Raw genomic sequence first — 15,847 nt, 5'->3', positions numbered from 1 at the left:
TGTGACTGGGCAACCTTCAGCAAGTTCTGTGTAAACTGGGAATAATAAGTACTGTCTACCCCATAGGGGGTCTGGGAGGATTAAATGATGCAGAATGCTTTCCCAGTGCCTGGCACATAGTCAGTGTCCAACACAAGAAGTACATAAAAGTCATGCCTGAGAAGACCTTACACGTCATTGTTCATAAATACTGGTTGCTGCTCCCTCATGACCAGAGGTCTATGTTTTGTGCTGACTTGACCACTCCTTCTTGCCCCATAAATAATAACTCCCCATTGGGCCCCCTCACTGTGCCTGTGACATTGTTCTGATGTTTATAAGTCTGCCTCTCCCTGACCCCATCTGAATTGTGAGCAGGTTGTCTCCAAAGCCCCGGCCACAGCAGGGTCCAGACATGTATGAAAACCAGATGAATGCTATGGAGCCCGTCTACCTCTGGACCAGTTTGCTCCACTCAGTCCTGGCCTCCGGATTGGGCCCCGCACTATGGCCAGTGTTTGATAAGGTAGTGTCATTGTGGCAGAAATTCGGTCGGCGGGAAGAGACAGACTGCACACACTCAGGGGATTAGAAAAGGACTGTTTAATGTGCACCAGTGCTGTCCCAACAGAGTCACCTCCAAAGGCTGAGCCCAGCACCCGGGTTCCAGCCGCCTTTTATACATGATAAGCCTCCAGGTATTTGGGGGATTCAAGTTTCTCTATAGTTTAGGTGGTTGGCAGATGTAAAGGAATTACAAAAGCCAGGGGTGGTGTCTCTGCACTGCCTAAGGGGCTGCACCTGCCTTGCCTTTGCAGTGTAGGTGACAAGGAGGCTCGAGGACAGTGACCAGCAAAGCACAGACCCGAGGGGTTATGAAAGGGTTATGAGCGTGGGCTCTGGAAACCAGATCTAAATTTACATCCTGTCACTGTCACTTCCTAGCCATGTGTCTGGGTGAGCCATCTAACTGGCCTCATCTGTCGACTGAGCACGGTATTGACACTCAGGGCTGCAGTGAGGATGAGATAAAATCATGCATTTGCTGCTTTTGGCGTAATGCCTGGCACATGAGAGAAAAGGCACTCAGAGAAGATTGCTTAAAGGAAACACAACCCACACAAAGCTGTCAGTCCGGTTCCAGCGAGGCCTTGCACAAAGGAGGGACCGTTTTAGCTTTCTCCCGGGCACCGGGCATTAAGACGTCAGCCAGTCTAACCAGCTGCCCTGGGTGCGCCCGCGGGAGAAAATTCTTGCAAGGAGCTTACTTGTCATCTGAGAAGCCCCGTTCTTCAGAGGCTTGGGAGGGTGTGTGGATTTAATGTGGCCCCGCTGTGCTTCTGTCACAGAGCATGCCCCATCTCCTTCAAACTGGAGGAAAATTAATAGAGGTGGTGATGATGACGATGGGGCTGTTGGACAGAAGGTGGGAGGGGTTTGGAGCTCTGAAACCCCATTCGTATAAAGGAAGGCTGAGGACTGAGATGTTGGGAGCAAATGTCCTAGCAGCTGCATAATTCAGGATGAGCTAATGGGGATTTGACTTAGAAAGAAAGTAAAGGGTTTCCCAATGCATCTCAGAGTCAATAGAGGTTCAGCCAGAGCTTACCATCCTCACCCCCAGGGGTGGGTCCAATGGTGAGGATTGAACCTTATGAGAAAAAAAGCAGGACAATATTAGAAGAAAAAAAAACAAAAACCACCAAAAGTGCGGCCAGTTATTATCTACATGCTGGCTAGTAAGCTAGACATTTTCACATATTTTGGCTCCTAAAACATGATTACACTGAAATTACCAACAAGAAAACAGGTTCAGAGAGGCAAAGTAATTTATCCATGATCACACAGCTAAGTCTGTTGAGGAGCTAAGATCTGAATGGCTCTGAAGGACTCACCTTATTCTCCAGCTTAGAAAATAGCCACAGCTCTTGATTATCCTAACCTTTTTTTTCTTATTGTGGTTAAGTACACATAACATAAAATTTACCATCTTAACCATTTTCTTTTAATCCTCACCCAAAGATATTTTTCCATTTATCTTCAGATAGAGTGTGAAGGAGAGAGAGAGAAGAAGAGAGAGAGAGGAAGAGAAAGAAAAACATTGATGTGAGAGAGACACATCGATTGGTTGCCTCCCGCATGACCCCCACTGGGGCCGGGGACTGAACTGCAACCCAGGTACGTGCCCTTGACTGGAATTGAACCGGGACTCTTGGCCCATGGGATGATGCTCAAAACACTGAGCCACACCTGCCAGGCCCATCTGTATATCTTTTTTTTTATTAAAAAATTTTTGTTTTATTATTGATTTTTAGAGAGGAAGGAGAGAGAGATAGAGACATCAATTGGCCGCCTCCTACATGTCCCCCACTGGGGATTGAGCCCACAACCTGGGCATGTGCCCTTAATGGGAATCGAACCGGCAACCTCTTGGTGCATGGGTCGACGCTCAACTGTTGAGCCACACTGGCCGGGCCCTTCTGTGTCTCTTTAGAGAAATGTCTATCCAAGTCCTTTGCCTTTTAAAAAAATCTTTAAAAAAAAATTATTATTATTTAAAAAATATTTTTTTCTTAATTGATTTATTTTTAGAGAACGAAGAAGGGAGAGAGAGATACAAACATAGATGAGAGATAACATCTAGTGGCCGCCTCTTGCATGTGGGCTTTGGCACACAACCTGGGCATGTGCCCTGACCAGGAATGGAGCTGGCAACCTCTTGGTACATGGACTGAAGCTCAACCACTGAGCCGCCTCAGCCAGGCTATTTTTTATTGTTGAGTTGTTCATTATATATAGGAGTTCATTATATATTTTGGATATTAATCCCTTATCAGATATGTGGTTTGCAGATATTTTCTCCCATCTGTGGGTGGCCTTTTCACTTTGTTGATAGTGTCTTTTTATGCACAAAAGCTTTTAATTTTGATGCGGTCCAATTTATCTATTTTATTTTTTGTTGCCTGTGCATTTGGTATCATATCCAAGTAATCATTGCCAAATCCAGTGTCATGAGGCTTTTCCTATGTTTTCTTCTAAGAGTTTCATAGTTTCAGCTCTTCATCCATTTTGAGTTAATTTTTTAATGTGGTATAAAGTAGGAGCCCAATGTTATATCAAAAACTTTTTGAAATAGGGGTGAAAAAAAAAGTGAGACCAACAGTTGGATGTTGGGAGTGAGGCAATAAGCACTTTATCTTTCTAGAAAGTTCCGTGTCTTGCCCACTCTTGCTCTGCTCTCCATCTAGTCTGTACACAGTAGTCAGAGTGAACTGTTATTTTTTTATCCTCACCCAACGACATTTTTCCATTTTTTGTTCAGATAGAGTGGGAGGGAGAGAGAGGAAGAGAGAGAAAGAAACATCGATGTGAAAGGGACACATCGAGTGGCTGCCACCTGCACGACCCAACCAGGGCTGAGGACAAACTGCAACTGAGGTACATGCCCTTAGCAGGAACCGAACCCAGATCTCTCTGGACCGCAGGCCGATGCTCTAATCGCTGAGCCAAACTGGCCAGGGCCAGAGTGATCTTTTAGAAACACACATACATCAGATCATATCACTCCTCTGCTTAAAATCTCCAGTGACTTCCCCTTTCACTCAGAATAAAATCCGAACTTCTTGCGATGGCCCAAGAACTCTGCATGTTTGACCCCTGCTGATTTCTCCTGCTGCCTCTCCTGTTGTTTCCTCTCTGGCTAACTACCCTTTAGTTACACTTGCTTTCTGACGATTCCTGCAGCTCACCAAGCTCTTTCCTGCCACAGGGTCTTTGCACATGTAGTTCTTTCTGTCTGAAGCAACCTACCCCTTTATCTTCACATGGCTGACTCCTTCTCATTCTTTCCAAGCTGGCAGAAATGTCATTTTTTCTCAGCTTGAACTGCCATGATAAAATACCGTAAACCGGTTGGCTTAAACAACAATTTATTTTCTCCTAGTTCTGGAGGCTAACGTTCAAGATCAAGGTGCCAGCATGGTTGGTTTCCGGTGAGAGCTCTCTTCCTGGCTTGTAGATAGCTGTCGTCTCACATGGCAAGGGCAGAAGGAGAGAGTGGGAGACAGGGGGAGGGGGAGAGGGAGGAGAGAAAGAGAGAAATATTAGCACCCTTATAAGAGAGACTCTCTCAGATGTCTCTTCTCATAAGGGCACTAATCCCCTCACGAAGGCACTGCACTCATGACCTCATGTAACCCTAAGTGTATCCCAAGGCCCCATCTTCGAATACTATCACACTGTGGCGGGGGGTGGGTGTGGGTGGGGCTTCGATGAGAATTTTGGGGAACACAGTTCAGTTCATAGCACATCTCAGAAAAGCCATCACTGACCTCTCAATCTATGCCAGGTTCCTTCCACAAACCCCCTCATACTCCTACTGGGTGATGTCCATCACTATACCCATCTCTTATCCTTCATGGTAGAGTGGTGATAGTGGGTGACTGACTATACATTAATTAATACAGCAATTTGTTTCGTGTCTTCCCTCTCCCTACGGCCATAAATTTCAAGAAACCAGACTATCATCTTCTCTCCTGTATCCCTGACTCAGGGCCTGGCACATACCAGGTGCTTGATTAATACCTGCTGGATAAGTGAACAGCCTCAGCACGAGCTCATGTTCCCTGACCTCACTGACTATGAGAAGAGGGGGACGAAGGGAGGTACCCGCACTGGGGGGCAGCACAGCAGTCATTACCAGCTGTGTTGGCACTAGACTGCCTCAATTAATACCAGCTCTGCCACGTACTGGCCATGTGACTTGGATAGGTCGCTTTACCTCTTATGCCTCAGTTTATGCTCCTTAAGAGATGTCAACACGTATTTGGATGATGAAAAGCAAGTGAAAGAGGAGTAACTGGCTGAGCAGGGGTGAGGTGTGGGACTGAAAACGGGCAGGGAATTAATTATCTACAGAGCGAGCAGTGAGACCTTTAGGTTTCTCTCTCTCTTGGACCATGCACCACCAGGTGACTAACCCCTACTCTGCAGGAGGTCAAGGTTTTCCCCCAGAGAAGTTAACCTGGAAAAACTGAACTCAGGGCCAGCAGACACAGAAAGGGTCAGAGTGAGATAGCGAATGGAAAATGGAGGGGTCCCCAGATACCTTCTCTGTCTCTGCTGTCGGAATCCTGACAGCCAGGCGTGTGTTGCCAGGCAGGAGTTGGGAGGATTCTTTTCTGAAATCCCTAGAAAAGAGAATGACAGACACTGATATTTAGCTGTCCTCTGGTGTAAAGCCAGATCTTTGCTCAGTCCCTCTAGAGTGAAGCCCACTAACTAGTACACAGGGTCCCTGCAGTGATACACACACACACACCTGTCAGTTATTTAGTACTTCACTGAAAGATCCACCGTTAGTCACATATCACCAGATATTCGAAGGAAGTCTCCAGGAAAGAGAGAAAGGCCAAAATAGACAAATAAACAGGAATATCTGAAGGAAAAAGACAATGCGGAGAGGAGATATTGTATCCATGAAATAAGATGTTATATAAAAAGGAATAAGAAGAAAGGGCACTGAGAAAATAAAACACAAGAGCTATAACTTTTAAAAAGTCAATATAGCCCTGGCCGGTTTGGCTCAGCGGTTAGAGTGTCGGCCTGCGGTCCTGAGAGACCTGGGTTCGGTTCCCGCTGGGGGCGCGTACCTCGGTTGCAGTTTGTCCCCGGCCCTGGTCAGTCGTGCGGGTGGCAGCCACTCGATGTGTTCCTTTCACATCGATGTTTCTCTCTCTCTCTCTGTTCCTCTCTCTCCCTCCCACTCTACCTGAACAAAAAATGAAAAAATGTCCTCGGGTGAGGATAAAAAAAAAAAAAAAAAAAGTCAATATAAAGGTTAAGAGAGAACAAAAAGGAAATTTCCCAGAAGATGTACCCAAAAGACAAAGAGATGGAGATAAGATAAGAAAATTAAAGATCAATGCAGGAGGCTCAATGTCTGACTAACAGATTGTTCGGGGCTTCCAGACAAAGTGGGAGGGGCGGGGGATGACCAAATAAATGATAGGACATTTCACACTGAAGGACATGAATCTCCAGACTGGGAGCACCCAATAACAATGGAAAAGAACCATGCAAAGGTACATCCTTACAAATGTCAGAATACTAGAAATACAGAGACAATACTAAAAGTTATGGGGCTGAGGAGGGCAGCTTACAAATCACCAGGAATCAGAATGGTTCAGATACCTCAGTGGCAACCTAGAAGTTAGAAGATGAGGGAGCCAGGCCTTCAACATTCAGATGGAAAATGATTTCCAACCTATTCTTTTTTTCTTTTTTTAAAATTTTTTTCTTTTTTGATTTTTAGAGAGAGAGGCAAGGAGAGGGAGAGAGAGATAGAAATATCAACAGAGAGAACACCAACTGGCCACCTCCTGCATGCCCCCAACGGGGATCTGGCCCACAACCTGGGCGTGTGCCCTGACTAGGAATCAAACCGGTGACCTCTTCGATGCATGGGTCGATGCTCAACCACTGAGCCACACCAGCCAGCCCAACCTATTATTCTTTATACAGCCAAAGAAATCAGAAGTGAGGATAGAAGAAAGACATTTTCAGATATGTAAGAGTATAAAGGTTCTACTTTCTATGTTTCCTTTCTTAGGAAGTGACTAAAGGATGTGCTCCACCAAAACGAGGGCATAAACCAAGATAGAAAAGACTTGCGAGCCAGGAGGACAGGTGTGCAGCTGGTCTAGAAAGGAACCACCCACAGACAGAGGGGAGGAGGGTGGCTCCAGGAGGTGCATCACTAGGAAAACAGAAGGAACTAGTCTATTAAGTGACTGATGGGAAAGGCATTTTACAGGTCTGCTGGAGTGTTTGAGGAGTTGAGCAATATGTACACAGAACTAAGCAAATGAAAAAAAGGGGGGGCAATGATTGATTCCAAGAAAAACAAAAATCTGTAGTAGAAAATAAATATAATTATAGCATACCATTTGGCTCAGCAGTGGACAATATCTGCAAAGTCATACAAATGTAAACCCTAAAAGAAAAGTGTATAAACCTTGATTATCAATTTCACTTATATTAAAAAATTGTGGCAAAACTATATTGGGAGGATGGAGAGGGGAGGTGGAGTTGGGTAGCGTAAGAGAGTTAATCCTCATCCACCATAATAGGGAGTTGTGGGGGACATTGCTAGTGTTCACTAATATCTGGTTCTCCCTCCTCTGGGCACATAAAGGACTGTACTTCTCAGCCCCTTGCCCTTGGCTGGGACCACAGGACTAGTTCTAGTCAGTTGGCTTCTGGTGGAAGTGCCATGTTGCAGCTAGACCAGCACTTAGATGACCCTGCAGCTGTCTCTTCCCCCTCATGGTGATCAAGGAGACTCGCAGAGCCACAGGATTGCAGTGGGCTGGAGATGCCTCGTGAAATATAGTCCTGGAGGCACGGAGTGGACCCTGCGTGGGTGAGAAAGAAGCCTTAACGATAGTGTCAAGCTGCCCTGGCTGGTTTTGCTCAGTGGTGAGAGTATCGGCCTGTGGACCAGAGAGTCCCGGGTTCGGTTCCCACTAAGGGCATGTACCTTGGTTGCAGTTTGTCCCCAGCCCTGGTTGGGGTCGTGTGGGTGGCAACCGCTCGATGTGTCTCTCTCACATCGATGTTTCTCTCTCTCTCTCTTCCTCCCTCTCTCCCTCCTGCTCTAAAATTCTTTAAAAAAAAAGTGTCAAGCCACCGAGATTTGGGGATTGCTCGTTATGGCTGCATAGCCTACCTTAACCAAATACAAACTTCACTTATTGTCTAAAATTGCTACATCAAGAAATAGCCATTTAAGCTTATTGTTTAAATTATGGAGATAATCACTACAAGAATAACTAAAAATGTGGAAAGCGATGGCCTCTGGGGAGCAGGTCAGAGGATGGGAAAGGGTAGGGCAGAGCGGCATCTATTTTCATTATAGCACTATGTGACTTTTTATACTACGTAACTGTATTACGTCGGCATAAATAACATTTATAAAAAGCTATATGCGTGTATGTGGTCTGGAAGGATTCCCACCAAACCATTACAGCAGCTGTTTCTCAGGAGGAAGGCTATGCGAGATCAGATGTCTGCGGAACCACAGATGTGGGTGGACGTGGGAAGGCACTGTGGGAACGGAGCCCACCAGGTGGAATGTTCGTCTGAGGAGTTTGGATTTTATCCAAATGGCAACGGGGAGCCACAGAAGGGTTGTAAGCAGAAGAGTGTCCTGAACACATTTATCGTGAGAACCCTGACTCACGTGGATGGTGAATTGTTGGGCGAAGAGGCTGCTGGGTGGTCCCCGTGAGAGCTGACGAGACCTGCACTGTACAACAAATGTCTGTTGAAAGCTTGCTATTTGCCAGGCAGTATTGGTGGGGCCAAAAATACTGCAGGGAACAAAATGGACAAAGTGCCTTGTCTTCAGGAAGTTTACATGGGTGAGAGAGGCAAATGGACAGGAAAGAAGATAAATATTAAGTCAGGCAGTAGTTGGTGCTATAAAGAAGAATGAAGCAGTGTTAGGAGACAGTGACAGTGGGGAGGGGGTACTTTATTTACTTTTTTGTTGTTGTTAATCCTCACCTAAGGGTATTTTTTCAGTGATTTTTAGAGAGAGTGGAAGGGAGGGAGGGAGACAGAGAGAGACAGACAGACAGACAGACAGACAGACAGACATTGATGTGAGAGAGACACATCAGTTGGTTGCCTCCTGCATGACCCTGACCAGGCTGGGGATTGAACCTGCAATCCGGGTACATGCCCTTGACCAGAATAGAACCCCAGACTCTTCAGTCTATAGGATGACACTCTAACCACTGAGCAAAACCAGCCAGGGCGAGATGGTTACTTTAGATAGGGAGGTCAAGGCAGCCTCTCTGAGGAGGTGACATTTGAGTTAAGTGAAGGGCAAGCCATGCAAAATCGGGGGGTGGAGGCTTTTAGGAAGAGAGAAGTGGGCTTGATGTGTCCAAGAAACAGGGACAAGGACACGGGTGGGGACATCCATCATGGGGAAGGTTCTGGGAGCTGAGGCCCAAGAGGTGGTCAGGGCCAGTTTGTGGAAAGTAGAGAGAACTTCAGGGCCCTGAGGGCAGCAGAGCGGCACTGAGGAGGCCAACAGGACAGGGCTTGGCAGGTTAGCTAAGGGGAGGAGAGGCCTGTCAGGAGGGTGCTGTGGGGCTCTGGCTGGCCATCCGCGCTGGGCCTCTCAGCCCTGCCTGCATCAGCTACAGCAGCTTCATCACCCGCTTCCCAGCATCCCAGCCCCTCTGGGAATCGAAGGATCCTTCACAATTCAAAATAGCAGGCAGAGAACAGCCTCTAATTGTTCTGCGTAAAAGAAGCGAAATTAGAGGAGTCAGCTGTGGGGTTGAGCCTGCTTCCCACACAGCTGTGATCCCACACCCCACTGAAGACAGACTTCCCAGGACTTGCAATTCTGCTGTCTTTGAGCAAAACTTTTCGGTTCTCCAGCTGCAGGGCAAGTGACTGCTATTTTGGGAGGGAGTGGGACAGATGCTGGCCCTGGAGGACAATGAGTGAGTCAATGTGTTTTGTTTTTTTTTTTTAACCAAACAAAGCAGTGACTTCATGAAGGAACAGCCTTGGCTGATAGAGTTTATTCAGTCATTCAAAACACCCTGAAGGCACTCATCTGTCCGGAGGATTCCAGCCTAGAGGGTTAGAGGCAGAAGTGTGGTTCCACCCTTGGGGTACAGTGGAGAGCAAGCATTGGTCTGGGAGTCAGAGGAGGTTTAAGTTCTTGACTTGGCTCTGCCACTGTCACTGTGTGACCTTGGCTCAGTTTCCCCATCTCTCCTCAATATGGACTTTAGGCTACATAGTGTTTCTCAAAGTTTAGGGTCCATAAGAATCACTTTGTGGGGTGATTCTTGTTAAAGATGAAGATTTTCAGAGATTAGGATCTAGAAGTTCTGGGGTGGGGTACAAGAATCTGCATTTCTGTCCCACCAGTATGGCTCAGTGCTTGAGCATCGACCCATGCACCAAGAAGTCGCCAGTTTGATTCCCAGTCAGGACATATGCCCAGGTTGTGGGCCCGATCCCCTGTGGGGGGCATGCAGGAGGCAGCCAATCAATATTCTCTCTCACTGATGTTTCTATCTCTCTCTTCTTCTCCCTTCCTCTCTCTCTAACATCAATAAAGGAAAAAAAAAATCTGCATTTCTTGCAGGGTCTTCCAGTGATCCTGAGGGAAGTCCTTGGATCATGCTTTCATAAAAATCACTTCCCCTCAGCCTCTCAGGGCTCTTGTGCTCTAAAATCTGAGGAGTCGCACATACAACTCTTCTCTGGTTTTCTCAGATCACTCCAGGGGCAGTGGTTGGGCAGCTCTGAGAGGGACTCTGAAAGCAGTCCTTACCCCTGCCTCAGTGTACCTGTGTGTTTCTGTGATGATCACACTGCACTGGGACCGTTTCAACATTTGCAGCCTCCTCTAGGCTACCTGGTGCACAGCCCAAGCCCTGGCACAGAAGGGGCCTTGACTGTAAGTGTTGGCCTAGCAAGGGGCCAGCTGTAGTGCAAGCAGCTGTATGGCAGCATAGAGCATGAAGGGACATTGGAGAGTTTCAGGTGCAGGGCTTGGTTGCAGACTTAGGCTTGGACACCTGGGCACATGCTCTGTGTTGGATGTCAAACACTGTCACCTGCTCCCCTTCCCTACAGCTGGGTGAGTCCAGCTGCATAGGAATAAGATGGTCTGGATAGGACTGCAGGAAGGACTGGGAGCCCTGGTCTACCATGGAGGATACTCCGGGCGGTCTAAGGCCCCAGCCATTCTGCTAGGCAGAGTCCCTCTCAGAGCTGCCCAATCATATTCCCAAAAAGCCAGCTCAGTGGTAGAGGGTCAGGTCACTCTGGTCTAACCCCCAGATTCATTCTTTATATATGAAGAATAACAACAGCTATCATATACTGAGCACCTACCATGCTTTGGGCTCTGAGCCAAGTGCTATATCATCTTACTAAATTTCATAACAACCGAATGAGGTTGGTAAAAGTATCACCCCTCTTTACAGTGGACACTAAGGCTTAGAGAGTTTGAGTTACTAGCCCAGAATCATTCAGCTGACAAATAGTAGAGGCAGGATTCGAGGCTAGACCTGTTTTTCTCTGGAGCCCAGTTTGATTTGCGAAAGATAAGGGTTTTCTCTAAAATACCTTCTGCCAGTTATCCCCAGCCAGAGAAATGCTCTTACATCTGAGTGGAAAGGAATGATGCTGAGTCAGGTAGGTCAGAGTTCCAGTCCCTCGCCTTTTGTGTGACCTCGGACAGTCCCTGAGTTTCAAGTGAAGCTGAAATCTGTGAAATGGAACAGTAATATATGCACTTCCTTTTAAGGTACACTAAGATGAAGACAGCCACCAACATCTACATCTTCAACCTGGCCTTGGCAGATGCATTGGCCACCAGCACGCTGCCCTTCCAGAGCGCCAAGTACCTGATGGAGACGTGGCCCTTTGGGGAACTGCTTTGCAAGGTTGTACTCTCCATTGACTACTACAATATGTTCACCAGCATCTTCACACTAACCATGATGAGTGTTGACCGCTACATTGCTGTCTGCCACCCTGTCAAGGCCCTAGACTTCCGCACACCTGCCAAGGCCAAGCTGATCAACATCTGCATCTGGGTCCTGGCCTCGGGTGTTGGTGTACCCATCATGATCATGGCTGTGACCCGTCCCCGGGGTGAGTGACCGCAGGAGACAGCACATGGGCCTCTGTGGGTTTACAGGCCACTTACCAGGGTAGAGATGTGGATTGCTGATCAATGCAAGTGTATGGATGGCTGGCCAGTGGGAGTATGGATAGTTAACCAATGGGAATGGGAATGGCTGGCCGATGAGGAATGTGAATGGTTGACGGTAGTGAGGATGAATGACTGGTCAGTGGTCATATGGGTTGCTGGCCAAAGGCAATTATGAATGGGATTATGGATGGCTGATCTGTGAGCATGTAGCCACTGCCCAGAAGTGTGTGGATGACTGACCTTTAAGGAGATAGATGGATGGCCAGTGGGGTGAGGGCGTCACTGATTAGTGAGCAGTGGAGGCCATAAGATCTGCAGTCCCATCCCAAATTCCCTTCCACCCCAATTTGAAATCATTGGCTCAAATGACCAAAGCAATACCTAGAGATTGGCCTTCAGAGAATGAGAGATAGCTGCATTTCCTCAGAGTAATTATTATATAGTAACCACACATACCAGCCAGGACAGCTGCTCAGTGGCTTAACACGAAAGGAGTTTATTTCTCACTCACATTATAGTTCAATGTAAGCAACAAGAAGAGGGTCTCTATGCCGCACAATCATTCAGGGACCCAGGCTCCACATGAGGATTTTGGAATCCTCCACTGCTGGCATCTGGCCAGCGGATGAATATGGAGAGGACGTGGTGAGAAAGCACAACCGCTTTTTAAAAATATGTTTTTTATTGGTTTATTTTATTATTATGTTTAATGTTTCCCCCCTTAGGCCACCAAAATTTGGTTGCCTCCCCCCAAAAAATGGGAGAGAGAGAGAAGATTTTTATTGATTTTTTTTTTTAGAGCAAGAGGAAGGGAGAGAGATAGAAACATTGATTGGCTGCCTCCTGCACGCCCCCTTCATGGGATCGAGCCCACAACCTTGGGCATGTGCCCTGACTGGGAATCAAACCGGGACCTCTCAGTCTATGGGAGGACACTCAATCCACTGAGCCACACCAGCTAGGAAGCACAACCACTTTTAAATGTTATGACCCAGCTCTTCCTAGTAATAACTGGTCACATGACTCCAACTGGATGTAAAGAAGTGGGAAAAGTACATCAGCAGGGTGCCAAAGACACTGGTCACTAACCTATGTCAGCCACACTATAACATGAGGTGTTGAGAAGATTAGATGAGGTTATATGCATGACCTCATACATATTGGCTCATTGCCAGACCTAATAAATAGTAGCTATTAGAATGATTAAGTCTATGAGATAAACAAGGCAGGGACTCCTACCTTCATGGTTCACTTAGGGTCACACAGCCAGACATTTGGTGGAATTTGGCATAAAAGCCAAGGCCCCTGCCCCCATATCAGTGCCCCTTTTGGCCCCTGCAGTGAAGGTTTGCAGACCATCAGTGCTGTGGTGGAAGAGAGGAACAGGCGTGGTGGGAGGCTTCTTGGCTGTTATTGACTCTCACAAGGGTTGAGCCCTTATAAAGTCTCTGAGCTATTGGTCTTGACTCAGCAGCTGAGCCCCATTCCTCACTGTCAGCCTTTAGTTTACGGGCCATTAACTGCAGCCCTGCTGGGGGCTGAGCCAGATGGGCCTCCTCACTCCATGCACCCAAACCCATACACATTCTCTCTCTGTCTCTCTGTCTCTGTCTCTCTCTCTCTCTCTGTCTCTCTCTCTCTCTCACACACACACACACACACACCACTTCTCCAGTGTGTGCCATTGACACTTACTTGTATGCCACTTGCTGTGTGACCTTGGAAAAGTGCTGTTCCTCTCTGGGCCTGGTTTTACCATCTGTACAATGAAGTCCTGAGACTCAGTCACCCCTATGGATCCTGCCACCCTGATGTCCGGGGTCTACTCTGTCTGTGGATCCCCAGTCCCCTTCTCATAACTCTCAGGCTCTGAGTCCACTGTATAGCTCCTCAAATTCCAGAATTCCAAAAGACCTTGGGAGTCTCCTCAGCCCTGTATCTATATCTCACAACATCCTGTAAGATGCTTATCCAACCCAAGCCCTTGCTCTAGGAACAGGGAGCTCATTCCATCCTGGGTGCTGCTCTTATCTCTGGACAAGTCTGACATCAGAAAGTTTTTCCCATTAAGCTGAGATTTGCCTCCTCAGCCTTAGCCTTGACCTCTGGACTCCCACATGTATCTGCCCCTCTGCCCTGTGAGTGCACCAAGAGCTTGAACCCCGCTAAATGCTTTACATGCCTTGGCCCATGTAATTCTCACAACAACCGTATGGGGTTTAGGTAATGTTTTTAGCCCCATTTTAGGGAAGTTCTTGAAGTTTGAATAATTTGCTACACCACACAGTTAGTAGGACCTGAGTCCTGCTCTTAACTCATGTTCTCTGTGTCAGTTTAGCAATATTGTCCCCACTGAAGCTACTTTGGAAATGTGTGAGCTGTTTTCAGTTGTCATAATCACTGGCATTTGGTGAGCTTGGGCTAAATTTCATTATTATTGTTGCCTATGGACTAGAGGCTTATAAGGGGACTGGGAGAGAATATAGGAAGACCTTCTCTATTAGGGCCAATCCTGCTGGGGTCTTGAAGGATGAGTAAGAGTTTACCAAGTGCAGAAGTGACAAGGGCATTTCAGGTAGAGGAATCACCATGAGCAAAGGCCAGGAGGAGAGAGTGGGACTTGACCAAGTTGAGAAAGGTGGATGAGCAGGCAGGCAGAGCCTCTTAGGCTTCCAAGCCCTTACCCTGCCTGTGTTTCTGTTTCCTTCATCCAGATGGGGCAGTGGTGTGCACGCTCCAGTTCCCCAGCCCCAGCTGGTACTGGGACACAGTGACCAAGATCTGTGTGTTTCTCTTCGCCTTCGTGGTGCCCATCCTCATCATCACCGTGTGCTATGGCCTCATGCTGCTGCGCCTGCGCAGTGTGCGCCTGCTCTCAGGCTCCAAGGAGAAGGACCGCAGTCTGCGGCGCATCACGCGCATGGTGCTGGTGGTGGTGGGCGCCTTCGTGGTGTGCTGGGCACCCATCCACATCTTCGTCATTGTCTGGACGCTGGTGGACATCAACCGCCGCGACCCGCTCGTGGTGGCCGCGCTACACCTGTGCATCGCGCTCGGCTACGCCAACAGCAGCCTCAACCCCCTGCTCTATGCCTTCCTTGATGAGAACTTCAAGCGCTGCTTCCGCCAGCTCTGCCGCTTGCCCTGCGGCCGCCCGGAGCCCGGCAGCTTCAGCCGCGCCCGCGAAGCCACGGTCCGCGAGCGGGTCACCGCTTGCACCCCTTCCGACGGTCCTGGTGGCGCCGCCGCCTGATCAGGCCGGGCTGGCCCACCGCGCACCCCTCGGCGAGACCGGCGGTCACGCCGAGTTTCAATGGGGGCAGGGGCCACGACGCCGATGGGGGGTAAAAGGGGCCTCTGTTTTGAAAAACAGACCCAGGCTTGAGATGAGGCCGGGGCCAAGTGATGCCCCTACTGTGGGTGGACCTCTGGGGCGGGGCACGGGGCAGGATGGTGGGGCGCGGCCTCTGGACTGAGTGCACGGTCAAGGGCTCTGGGTTGGGGGGCCGGAGGAGGAGCTAGCAACTCCTAGGGTAGAGGGCCAATGGCTCTAGACCTGGGTGGATAAATAGGGCCTTACAGTGGGGCGGGGACTCGACCTGGCGACAGCTTCAAGCTCTGACCCTGAGATGGGCTTGCCAGTGAGGATACGGACTGAGACCTGAAGGTCCCGGGACCAGGACCCAGGAGGGGCAGTGGTGGGGACAGTGGCTTGAGAGTTGAGTGCAAGATTGGGCCTCTGTGTAGTGAGGAAGGGCCTCTTCTCGGGCAAAATGCAAGGACAGGACAGTGAGGCGTGGCTACCGCTCCAGAATGGGCCCCAGAGATAGGGCCTGTGTGCAGGGAATAGGGGCATCAACTTTAGGGTAGTGTCCCGCCCTGAGTTCTAGCAGGAGGTGGGGCTCAAGGCTGGGCTTGTCAGGTCCAGGTCCACCTTGCCATCTCTATAAAAAGAATCAAATAGAGAGGGAGAGAAAAAAAATACCTTTTCACTCCTTGACAGTCATCCTTGGAATGGGCGGGGGTGCCTCAGCATCGGAAGTAGTGTCCCCAGCACTGCATCTCATTCGGGGTTGGAACAGGACACTGTCGCAGGGCAGATGGCTC

General features: G+C 48.5%; 1 protein-coding gene across 1 annotated transcript in view; it reads left to right on the top strand.

Moving 5' to 3' along the window:
- The window catches only part of OPRD1 (opioid receptor delta 1), a 34,961-nt gene extending 19,961 nt beyond the window's left edge, over nucleotides 1-15,000 (top strand). Inside the window, exons 2-3 of the mRNA XM_036256643.1 lie at nucleotides 11,330-11,679; nucleotides 14,455-15,000. Of these exons, the coding sequence (XP_036112536.1) occupies nucleotides 11,330-11,679; nucleotides 14,455-14,993 (889 nt within the window). The 3' untranslated portion in view covers nucleotides 14,994-15,000. The remainder of the gene's footprint in view (nucleotides 1-11,329; nucleotides 11,680-14,454) is intronic.
- The last annotated feature ends 847 nt before the right edge of the window (nucleotides 15,001-15,847 follow it).

Source organism: Molossus molossus, unplaced genomic scaffold (assembly GCF_014108415.1).
Source record: "Molossus molossus isolate mMolMol1 unplaced genomic scaffold, mMolMol1.p scaffold_m16_p_12, whole genome shotgun sequence".
Taxonomy (NCBI): domain Eukaryota; kingdom Metazoa; phylum Chordata; class Mammalia; order Chiroptera; family Molossidae; genus Molossus; species Molossus molossus.
Note: the sequence above shows the minus strand (reverse complement) of the source record. Positions and strands in the feature narration are given on the sequence as shown.